This window comes from Macrobrachium nipponense, chromosome 24, assembly GCF_015104395.2.
Source record: "Macrobrachium nipponense isolate FS-2020 chromosome 24, ASM1510439v2, whole genome shotgun sequence".
NCBI lineage: Eukaryota > Metazoa > Arthropoda > Malacostraca > Decapoda > Palaemonidae > Macrobrachium > Macrobrachium nipponense.
In genome coordinates, this window is record NC_061091.1 from 15,741,030 (window position 1) to 15,753,529 (window position 12,500).

At 37.6% G+C, this 12,500-nt stretch overlaps 1 protein-coding gene across 1 annotated transcript in view; it reads left to right on the top strand.

Annotated features, from left to right (window-relative positions):
- Positions 1–3,677: 3,677 nt before the first annotated feature.
- Positions 3,678–12,500, top strand: part of LOC135205465 (transmembrane protease serine 9-like) — a 165,621-nt gene continuing 156,798 nt past the window's right edge. The window contains exon 1 of the mRNA XM_064236119.1: positions 3,678–3,840. Coding sequence (XP_064092189.1) covers positions 3,681–3,840 — 160 coding nt within the window. The 5' untranslated portion in view covers positions 3,678–3,680. The remainder of the gene's footprint in view (positions 3,841–12,500) is intronic.

A 12,500-nucleotide genomic window follows, 5' to 3' on the forward strand; every position in this document is an offset into this window, starting at 1 on the left:
AGTTTCGCTCTTGATTTGAGGCGTGGATCAGTTATTCCGAGATTTCTTTGTCCCGAGGAAACTCTTGCGGTAGATCAAGCATTGTTGGTTAACAATCAGACGTGTTTTGTTGTATTTATTTGTTGTGTGGGAAGGAAATTCGTGCCGTTTTTAAACAATGAAAGGCAAAGACAGATACAAAATAGAAAAAATATAAGTCTTGAGTACATAATAGACATACTAATACATCTCTCTCTCTCTCTCTCTCTCTCTCTCTCTCTCTCTCTCTCTCTCCTAAGACAGATACAAATTTACAAATTTAAGAAAATATATCTTGAATACATAACAGACGTATTAATGCATCTCTCTCTCTCTCTCTCTCTCTCTCTCTCTCTCTCTCTCTCTCTCTCTCTCTCACTCACACACACACAGACAGAAATGACCCCTGCCCTTATGCGCAACATCCCTTGGGCAAATCACCCTCGACCTCGTTTCAACCTTGACCAATTCTACGGCGTAGATGGCATACGTTTTCGTTCAGAACTTGGTTCGTCTGGTCAACATACTGAATGCCTTTGTGACCGAGCTCTTGCTGGCGACTTCCAAATAGACTGGTTAATTGAGAACTAGATATTTTTGTCTAAATGTTAATGAATGTTTTGCTTTCAAAGACAAGAGGTAAACAAAAGGTGTTGGATAGTTGAGTTTTATAATAGCTACCGAAACTAATGTGCTGATATTTTTTTTAGTTTTGTGTTTGTGGTTTTTTATTTTTTGTACTTTTGTGGTTGAGAGTCCTGGAAGTGAAATATATACGTATCTAGGACGTTCAGAGAGAGAGAGAGAGAGAGAGAGAGAGAGAGAGAGAGAGAGAGAGAGAGGCCACCTCATTGTCGAAGTCAGCCCAAATTTTGGTTTCATCTTAGTTAAGTCGGCCCAAATTTGCTTGCATCACAGTTGAATCAACCCAAATTTGGCGACCTCACAGTTGAGTGAACCCAAATTTGGTTATGTCAGTTTTGATTTAATCCAAATTTGGTTGCCTCACAGTTGAATCAACCCAAAGTTGTTTGTGTTACAGTTTGGTCAACCCAGATTTGGTTACATCACAGTTGAGTCAACCCAAATTTGGTTGCGTCTCAGTTTAGTTAACCCACATTTGGTTGTGTCACAATTGAGTTAACCCAAATTTGGTTATGTCACTGTTGATTCAACCCAAATTTGGCTATGTCAGAGTTGACTCAACCCAAATTGTGCTACGTCAGAGTTAGTTGAGTCAACCCAAATTTTGTTACGTTAGAGTTGGGTCAACCAAAATTTGGTTGCATCACAGTTGAGTCAACTCAAATTTGGTTACGGCACAGTTGAGTCAGCCCAAATGTGGTTACATCAGAGTTGAGTCAACCCAAATTTGGTAACGTCAGTTTAGTCAAACCAAAATTTGGTAACGTCAGAGTTGAGTCAACCCAAATTTGGTAACGTCAGAGTTGAGTCAACCCAAATTTGGTAACGTCAGAGTTGAGTCAACCCAAATTTGGTAACGTCAGAGTTGAGTCAACCCAAATTTGGTTACTTGAGAGTAGAGTAAACCCAAATTTGGTTAGTTGAGAGTAGAGTCAACCCAAATTTGGTTAGTTGAGAGTAGAGTCAACCCAAATTTGGTTACTTGAGAGTAGAGTCAACCCAAATTTGGTTACTTGAGAGTAGAGTCAACCCAAATTTGGTTAGTTGAGAGTAGAGTCAACCCAAATTTGATACCCCCAAAGTGGTATCAAGTCAGTCTTGCAACCATGCCGCCCCCAAAGGTGAATACACTAGATTTTAATTTTTATTTTTTCCCAAACTTTCAAAATGATGCAAGGCCAGTGGCATCTCGTTGACTCACCCAGGTGTGTTGCTGCCCTGCCCTCCTGCCATTCTAGGTTTATCTATGCGTAATTAACGAATTCTTCGGGAAAAGAGGTTATAACGATAATAATTGTCTTCCTGCTCCAACCTCTTCTTGAGCATAAGAATCTCTGAGCGGGGCACCTGTTTTCCTACTACACACCCACCCCGCCCTTGCCCGGTCCCCCCCCCCCCCCCCCCCCCCCCGCCCTCCGCCCTCCGCCCCCTCACCGTTTTTCTTGGAAGTTTGAAGAGATCACCACATAAACTTTCTCTCTCTCTCTCTCTCTCTCTCTCTCTCTCTCTCTCTCTCTTTATGAATAACTTTCGTTGGTGTAAATTAAGTGCAGTCCTCTTGGTCGATTTTCAGCTAATCCTCTGTCACTAACTTTCTTTTATTCTACTTTATGTTCAGCTCATTTTCATGCTAATATGTATCGACGTTTCCAGAATCGTTTATTTCATCGCTTACTTGGTAAAGAATCCGACTTAGTTCCATATGGCAGGGTAACCTTATTTATTAGGTTTAAATACAATTTTAACTAACGAAGTGCCAGGCCGTACAACTGAGGTAGGCTCTCTCTCTCTCTCTCTCTCTCTCTCTCTCTCTCTCTCTCTCTTAAACGCTCACAAACACCCGCGCATGCGCACGCACACACAAATTCAATGCACAGTGTCAGGTACGCCCATCTACTTTTAACCATAATGGTCAATGTCATGTTTGGTTTATTTGTTTGTTCCCGCCCCCCGCGCCTCTCTCTCTCTCTCTCTCTCTCTCTCTCTCTCTTTGACAGACGCACAAATTCAGTGCACACAGTTAGGCACGTCAATCAACTTTTAAGCCAAGATGATAATGTTTGGTTTATTTGTTTGTTCATCTCTCTCTCTCTCTCATAATAGGCACGTTCATCAACTTTTAAACCAAGATGATAAGGTTTGATACATTTGTTTATTCACATACACACACACACACACACACTCGTACGCTGAAACTTCAATACAGGTTCGCATCTTTCCTAAATTAGCTCTAGCAGCGTCGCTCCAGAGGCAAGATGTTCCGTTGCACAATTTGCCGCGGTTATCTGCAACCAAGATCAATGACCTAAAACTTCTTGCGAAGAAGTAGGCACACTTGCTGGGTGGGGTCGGCGGCAAGAACAGGTGTGCACGAGCCCAGGCAGGTAAGAAACAAATTCCTCCCAGCATTTTACGATCATTCTGTTTTTTTTTTCTTTTTTCTTTCTTCATTTTACTTTTTGCTTCTGTTGCTGCTGCTGCTGCTTCTCTTCCAGACCAGACGACGGGAGAAGAAGAAAGTTACCTTAGAGCATAACCGGCCTGAGGAACACGTACAAAAAAGAAACAAAAGTAGCATGGAAGTAGCACGTTTCGTTTTGAGGGGCATGTCTGTATAGTGTCTCTGATAGAAAATTTGGTCCATCAATGTAAAATTTGATCGCAAATAATTAGTTTCATGATATGTCGTTTATTTGAGTCTCGGAAAATGAAAAACATTACGTAACTGAAGTCGTACCAAGCCTGATGGAGGGAGGGAAAATGGAAATTGATTTTTCCATTCTTGGAACGATTGACTGACTCTCCAAGTCGCCGAAGGAATAATCTAGTTGCTTTTAGTTCAGCCAACCCTTCTTCTTCCACCCCCTTCCCCCTTCCAAATTCATTCTTAGTGGCCCCAATCTATAAGGAATAGAGTGGTCCTGCGCTCTCATTGGCCGGTTTCCTGGTGGTGGGCGGGGCGTTGGGTCTAGGCAAAGAGGTGAAGCTCCTGCCCAGGAGGATTCCTTAGTATCAAGATGGTGACGAAGGGTTTAGGTGTTGTGATTTTGGCTCTTGTCCTTGATGTTGTGCTGTGCGTCGAGGACATCGCGGCCAACGAAGTCTCCCTCCAGAGGGAGGTGGTGCCGAAGTCGGCAGAAGATGCTGGAGGAGGAGGGGGTGGAGGTCAAGGTGAAGGTATGTGTCTGTCCGTCCGTCCGTCTGCGTAAATGAGCATTGACCAATTCATTCATTCTCTCTCTCTCTCTCTCTCTCTCTCTCTCTCTCTCTCTCTCTCTCATAGCTTTTAAGTTAGCATCCTTGCTTTTTAATTTCATGTAACGAAATGAGATATTCAGCCAAGTTTGTGTTTTCAATTTTCAAAAGAGTTTCGTTAAATTATTTCTTGTTCTAATTTTATTCCGTAGCAATATACTCTTTTGTGTGCAGGTACATTTATATATATATATATATTATATATATATATATATATATTATATATATATATATATATATATATATATATATATAAAGTTGAGAGTTATATGAATATTATATTCATATGACTTATATCCTAATAATTTATATAATGTATATAGATATGTATGTATGTATGTAGAAGAAAAGTTATATAAATATATTATGTGTGTATACAATGCTTTTCTTTGTAATTGGTCCCCGTTCCCTGTTTGACCATATACAGCAGGTAGATGTTATGAAAAGGGCTATGTCCTTTAGCTACTTAACATGCGCACGTGCTTACACGCGCGCCACACTCACAGTTATATATATAATATATATATATATATATATATATATATATATATATATATATATATATATATTTATATAGAATATATTCAAATTTGATAAGGCTCCAAAGAAAAATATAAACCTTATGGTCATTGCCAAACGGATACTTCAGGAAACTTCCACATCATACTCCTGTTATGTATATGCCCTTATAGAAAGGCAGAACGTATCGGTCTCCGTACTTATCATTTACATTATTGTCTTTAATGAGTGGCTCTCTCTCTCTCTCTCTCTCTCTCTCTCTCTCTCTCTCTCTCTCTTGGCGAATTTGCATGCCTATAACAGACCTAGGCGTAAACGTGCCATTGGTATTTAGTTTATTGACCTCCTAGCTCCTTCTGTTAACCTCCAAGGCTGAATTTTCACGGACAAGTATTCCAGTTCATTGTCAATGTTGCTCGTCCAGGTTTACATCAGGTTTTCAAGGCTTTTCTTCTTCTTCTTCTTCTTCTTCTTCTTCTACTAGTCATGGGATGGTTCTGCCTGTTACCAGGTGACTACCAGAAGGCGAAACCATTTCGGTATCTGGCTTACGAGAAGGTTGAGGAAAAGGTTATGGAATGTTTTCAAAGGATATGCGAAGATGTTGGCTAGATAGTTCTCAAGTCAAGTTTGAAAGGGGGATGAACTTTTCGAATTTTGAAGTATCAAGGGAACGTCTTTATTTATTTAAGGAATAATGTAACATTTTCTTAGAAAATGTGATTTTTTTTTGTGCAGGATGAGGAATTCAGTTAAGAACAGTGAATCGTTTCAGACTTAGATAAGATAAAAATATATCAAATTACGCAAGCGATTAGTGTGTGTGCACGTACGTGTTCCTTAGAGCTAGAATATTTATATTTTGTGTTTTGAAGGATGTGGTTAATTTTTAGCAAGTGGCCTCTAAACCACGTCACGTTATTAAGATATTTTCTAGCTTCCAAAGAACTCTTAAAGAGTGCAGATATGTATTTAGTGTGTGAAGGTTGAATCTTCTTAATTAGTATTTGCATAGATACATAAACCTATGCATATATTGTGTGTATACATATATATAGACATAAGCTTTGATTTATCACATTCCCCTTCGTCAGAGAATGTGAGATCTGGTCGCTAGCCCCATGGCCTAGTCCGCCTTACTTGCAGCCCTCAGCAGCTGACCAAGTACCAGGGACATATTGCAGTGCTTAGGTCAGTAGGGAACAGGCATGAACCGGCTTCTCACGACTTAAGATTCATCTTGATATTTTAGAGGTTAGACAAAGATTAAAATTATAGGTCCATCTATATATATATATATATATATATATATATATATATATATAGATATATATATATATATATATATAGATATTAATATATTATAGAGAGGAGAGGGAGGAGAGAGAGGAGAGAGCGAGAGAGAGAAGAGAGAGAGAGAGAGACCGTTGTGCAAACGGTCGAAATCTTTTTTTGTATTTTGAAAATTACAGTCTCATATAAATTATGGTTTTTTAACTCATGGTATATCAAATATCTATATATATATATATATAGATATATATAATATATAATATAGATACATATATATATATACATATATATATATATATACATATATATATATATATATATATATATATATGTATATATATATATATATATATATATATATATATATATATATATATATATATATATATATGCACGTGTGTGTGTGTGTGTGCATGCATGCGCGCAGGAGTTTCTACAGAAGTATATTTTCAGCAAAACCTTGTGTCAGTCAACTCAGAGCTGTCCTTTTCCGTGTTTCTAATCTGTGTGATTTAAACTTCCTGTGTCCAGCGGTCTTTCCGTGCTCAAGGGTGCGGTCATCTACCTGCGGGAGCAAATTCATTGTCATATTCTTCAAAAAAAGAAAAAAAAAATCATTCTCTGAGGAATGAGATCGAAGAGGAAATTTAACGGTGTTATTGTTTTTTCTTGAAATGACTTTACTTTTCTTTTTGCCTGTGGAAAGGAATGTCTGTCTAAATTATATTCTCACAATCATTTAGGATAGAACGTAATCTTTTCAGTACACACGTATATATATATATATATAATATATTATATATATAGATATAGATATATATATATATACAATATATATATATATATATATATATACATATATATACATCATACATACAATATATATATATATATATATAATATATATATATATATATATATATATATATACATATACATATTATTCCTCGTTTTCCTTTTTCTGAATATTTATGTCATATCTGTTAATATCAGTCACTATCTCCATAAAAAAAAAACCTTTTTCATTTTGCTCGAATATATATATATGTATATATATATATATATATATATATATATATATATATATATATATATATATATATATATATATATATATATATATATATATATATATATATTTGATTTTCGTCTTTTTCGTTTTCTCTCTAAACATTTGTCTGTCTTATCCGTACCTATCAATCTGTATCTCTTAAAAACCCCCTCTGCCTTCTTGCTGGAATTTGTAACATGTGAAGAGCAGCGTGCAGGAAGAAGCGTGCACGTAATTACGGCAAATGGTAAAGCCAATAAGTATGCGAAGCTATGGATAGCAATGACCGCGAATGGATATTCCTTACGCAACCGGTCCCGCGGAGATGTTCAGGCAACGAGATGCCTCAGGGGAACCGTGTGGACCACCTTCGTTTTTTCGGCCCCGTGTTTGTGGGATTAATCGTGGTTTATCGTTGCTGTGATTGTTTGTACGTCTTTATGGTTCATTTCTGGTGTGAATTATTGTTTGTCCGTCTCTATTTTAAGTTCGAATCTTCTTGTGCGGTGAGGAACTTGTTATAGGTTCATTATTCGACTTGACTGATTGAACACAAGCTTTGAGGTGCAAGTGTTTCAATAATTTTAACCATTCGAAGCCTAATTTAAGATAATTTACTCTTAAATTCCTTTGACTCGATATTTTTTTTTTTAAATACTTGACTGAGCCAAATCAGAGAAGTAATCAAAGTTGTTATAGTCTCTCCACAGTTTCATGTCTTGAAGTAAAAAAGAAATGTTCAAAATAAACTGCCTTATTTCTTTGAAGTTTTTTCGCGGGTTGTGAAAAAATTTAGCTTGCCAGCTCAATCTGTTGCTGCGATCCCAGTGTTCAAAGTATTCTTATTCCAAGACAATGGTTATGTCATTTTTCGTGTCTGAAATCAAGGAATATCTCACTTTTAGTATTAGGAAGAAGCCAAATTAATCTGAAATTTAACTCGCATTGAATGAAACTCTCTCTCTCTCTCTCTCTCTCTCTCTCTCTCTCTCTATATCTATCCCACCCTCTCTCTCTCTCTCTCATAAACGAAGAAAATACTGATGACGCAGCGTCTTCCTGCTTCGTCAGATAGCGCAAATTTTTCGAGACATTTCAATCTCAGTTTCATTGACAGAGATTGTAGTTAGGTTGAACCACAGGCCAGAGTGCTGATCAGCAGACCACAGAGGCCTAATTGGTTCCAGCGCTCTTCAAAGTGGTTACTCTGTTTGTTCGTGTTTTGATTTTTCTTTGTTCCGTTACGTAAAGAAGCAACGGGCATATTGAAAGTTAACTGTTGAGAATTCATTGACAGTGTAGTAGTCACTAACACGTTTTTATAAAGACGGGGCTACTGTCAGTGTTTGTACGTAAATGAAATCGTTGCATATATCACAAGTTGTTAGGAGATCGTGTTCATTGTTATTTATTCATTAGATAAAACCTGATTTACTGTCGTTTCATGAACTGAATTTATAAATGTTCAAGCAAAGTTCAGGAGCCAAGTTGAGTCAACAGTGTTCAAATTTGTCTGTAAATTGAATTAGTATGTTTTTTGTTTTTTTTTGAATGGTGTTTTTACGTTGCATGGAACCAGTGGTTATTCAGCAACGGGACCAACGGCTTTACGTGACTTCCGAACCACGTCGAGAGTGAACTTCTATCACCATTAATACACATCTCTCACTCCTCAATGGAATGGCCGAGAATCGAACCCGCGACCACCGAGGTGAGAAGCAAATACCAAACCAACCACGCCACTGAGGCGCTTGAATTAATATGGTAGTAGTCTTCTTGCATCTTATCTTAAACTTAGCATTACTACTACCACAACTATTACTATTTATTGCTTACACGGGAAGTAAACCTACAAACTACTTTTTATGTTGTTGTTGTTGTTGTTCTTGTTGGGTGGGTAGGAAAGGTCTATGGAAGGCCCTAAAAAGGTCTGAAAAAGGTGTTTCACATTGAGTTAAAGGTATAGGAATTTTAGGATAGAATATTTATTATTTATTAATTTGAATGAAAATCTAAAAAATAGATAATGTACATGTTAAACAGTACACAAAAATGACTTAATAAAATAGAGTATTTATTTCAATTTTCGTCGGTGAAACAGAGCTCTATTTGACCGTAGATTTTAACATGTTTTAATTAATTTGGTGTACTTTTAGGCAATGTTTCTGTTCGATTATTTTGTGTTTGCACTTAGAACTGAGAATATGTGAACTGTTTAATTTGTGTTCTTTTTATTTGATCCTTGTTTGTATGAGTAGTACTAAATATGAGTATTAATTACGTTAAGTTAGCAATATTATGTTTACAACTTATGTGTGTGGGGAAAATCTTGCACACCTCCCGAATAAGCTGGAGGTCGGATTACGCCATGTTACATTACTATTACTCTGCTTAGTTCCTGTTTGTTGGGCAAGTGCTTTGAGGATGATCTGGGCGTCAACCCCAGTCACCGGCCTGACCTTGTGGGTATCAAGACATACCTGACTGACCTTGTGGGTATCAAGGCAGATTTCCAGTCTGATAGAATATTGTGCCTTGGTGAGAGAATGAGGTGCGCGATTGCGTCTTTCCTGCTTAAGATTCGTTCAGGTGAAATGACTGAGATGCTGTGTGTGTGTGTGTGTGTGTGTGATTTTGGCTTTATGATGAAAGAGAAGGAATATTCTGTAGGTTTAGGATATATCATGACTGGTCGTGTCAAGTGTTTTAGTTACGCTGACTACCTTGTTCTCGTCTTCTTCATTAACTGAAGTTCCAGGTACTGGAACTTGAATTGATGCATCTAACGAATATGTTGTGGATAACATTGTCGCCTGCGGTAAGATTTGAAGCAAAATGAATCTTATGAAGTATAACTCACTATTTAAATGCTGTGAACTGTAAATCTTTAAGATTTGGACAGGCCTTGTCAGTTCAAATCTTGAAGGTTTTGTAGACAGTTATATTACCATTCAATCCATCAGGGTCTATCTTGACTCACAAGACTTCTGCGTCAGACCGGAATCGAATCGAACTCGTCTTGACGCCAATTGAAGACGCTTCTTTTCTCCCGCGAACAAGGTTGCCTGTCCGGACGCCTGAGCGCGTTTCAGGCTAAATATACGATGTAGAGAGATGGTCTCAAAGATCAAGGTGGCAAAAATAAACCGGTTTTTGTCCGGAGCTTATTGCGATATTAGATTCGTTTTTACCCCTGTGTCTCTGGCTATATTTGTAATTTTGTAGTTATATGACGAGGTTTTGCCTTTCTGTTTATTTAAAAGGCTCTTGAATTCTATTAATCATTGAAAGCTGAAAATTGTCGTTTAGTGTACGAAATTGTTCCAGCAAGGTTTATTCTGAGACACCATTGTAGTGATGAATTTTGATCGTATGGTCATCAAGCGTTATTATATCAATGAGCCAAATTACGTAGAAAGTTGGAAGTTAAGATCTGGTGACTCATCCTGGTAGCGCTGTAATCATAACCGCGTTATTTTCATTACAGTCGGTGCGGAAATCACGTCGTTATATCACCCACGTCATGTTTGCAATAATAAGAAAAGAATTTTAGAAAGTCCCTCAGCCCCTGATTGGAAACACCTGATGAAGTGTGTTATAGCTTGGGCATTGTGGGTATTTGTGCCCGAAGGGAAACCTTATCGGCCGTCGGCGGATTATTGACCTGTTTTTTTTTTTTTTTTTTTTTTTTTTTTTTTTTAATTCGTTTCTTGGACTTCCTTTGTTTACGCGTGCTTGCTTTCCAGGTGGCGTGACAGCGTTGTGATTGGACTGCTTTTTGTCGATGCTTTGTCAGAACGCGATCTTTTGCCTGGTGCATTCCGCTGCTAAGGTGACAAATTGATAAATTCTCTCTCTCTCTCTCTCTCTCTCTCTCTCTCTCTCTCTCTCTCTCTCTCTCTCCTTTGTTATTTTTGCTTCTCTCTTTCAGTCATAATTGAGAGAGAGAGAGAGAGAGAAGAGAGAGAGAGAGAGAGAGAGAGAGAGAGAGGTGGACTGTCAAAGTATTTGCATTACGGAAGTAAATTTCAAGGAGATAAAATGGTGCATGTACACACTTACAAACACTGCAGAATGTTTTGGATAAAATTCATCCACTACAGATGAATGCAAGAGTAATAACATACGTACGTGCATAAATACATACTTACATACATACTACATACATACTACATACATACATACATACTACATACATACCTACATACATACATACTAGCAGAGTAGTTAGGTAACTTAGAGAAAGTCAAGGCTAGCACTGAGTGGGGCATTTATGAATGAAGTTTGACCTACCTTTTCGTCTATGCCCAAAGGCTGATTTCGCAGACGGCGAGAGAGAGAGAGAGAGAGAGAGAGAGAGAGAGAGAGAAATAGTCATTGACTTGCAGCGACCTAGGGTTGCATTCCGCTTAGGACACACCCAAGAAATATAACAGCCCCTCCGGCTAATTTCTCATCTCTTCTCCCTCTATCCTCCTCTCTCTCTCTCTCTCGAATAAGAGCTTGAGCCAGCTATTTCGAAAGAGGTAGTATTGCTTGTTTCATTGATTATGAGATATATATTATACAATACATATATATATATATGTGTGTGTGTGTGTGTGTGTGTGTATAATATATATCTATATATACACACACACACACATATATATATATATATATATATATATATATATATATATATATATATATATATATATATTATATATGCTGTTTGTAAGTGTATTGCTAAATGAAACAGAAAATGAGCAAATGTTATAAGGCATTAGAAAAAAGTGGAGGACATTGCTGTGTTGCCTAATAGCCAGCAAATGGGTTCTTAAGATCTGGAGGACGACTATAATGTCAGGGTAAGTAAAAGGGGAGAGTTGGCGGGAAGGTGTTAAATAAGATCCGACAGGAGACGACAACGCCCACCGGAGCGGAAAGGGCTCAAGGTCATTATTTTGAATCATCTCTTCACTGTGACCTGGGCCAACATTTGCCCGTAGCTATATGGCTAGGAATTTTGGTTTCCACCTTTGCTCTTTGTAATTCAAGTATGAGCTGGTTGGCTTGTTAATATCACAAGAAGTATGGGTTGATTGAACTTTGTGTTTTTGCAAAAAGTCTGTATTTGTTGTTTACATTTTATTTATGGCTTGGTTACCTTTTATATTTTAAGAAAGTGTTAGTTCATTATTATATTTTAAGTAATTGACGGTTGATCTTTATACTTCAAGTGCAGATTTGTATAGATACATATATTTTATACGCACCTCTTGGAGTTCTTAAATTTGTTTCTGCGTGCTTATAAAAGAAGCAATCCTGGCACAAGACAGTATTTAACGAGAAATTATTGAATTGCAAGAGGAGAAAGTTACAATAATCCTGATGGAGTAAAAAAAAAAAAAAAAAAACAAAAACACGCTTTACGCTTTCTTATTATATTGAAATCTCACCATGCCTTCGGCTAAGCAGCTATTTAAGATACAAAACTCGTTGGAAAATCGAGGTCTTGGAAATTATCGCAGTGAAACATATTAATCTCCCGCAGTTGGTTTGAGGAAATATCCCCTTTGAAGTTCCCCCCCACCGCCCCCCACCCCAACCTCTCTCGCTCTCTCTCTCTCGTCATCGCTCTCTCCCGGATCTCTCCTCTCTCCTCTCTCTCTCTCTCTCTCTCTCTCTCTTTCTCTTTCCCAGATTTCGGTGATTTTTTTTTCTTGCCGCGCCATGA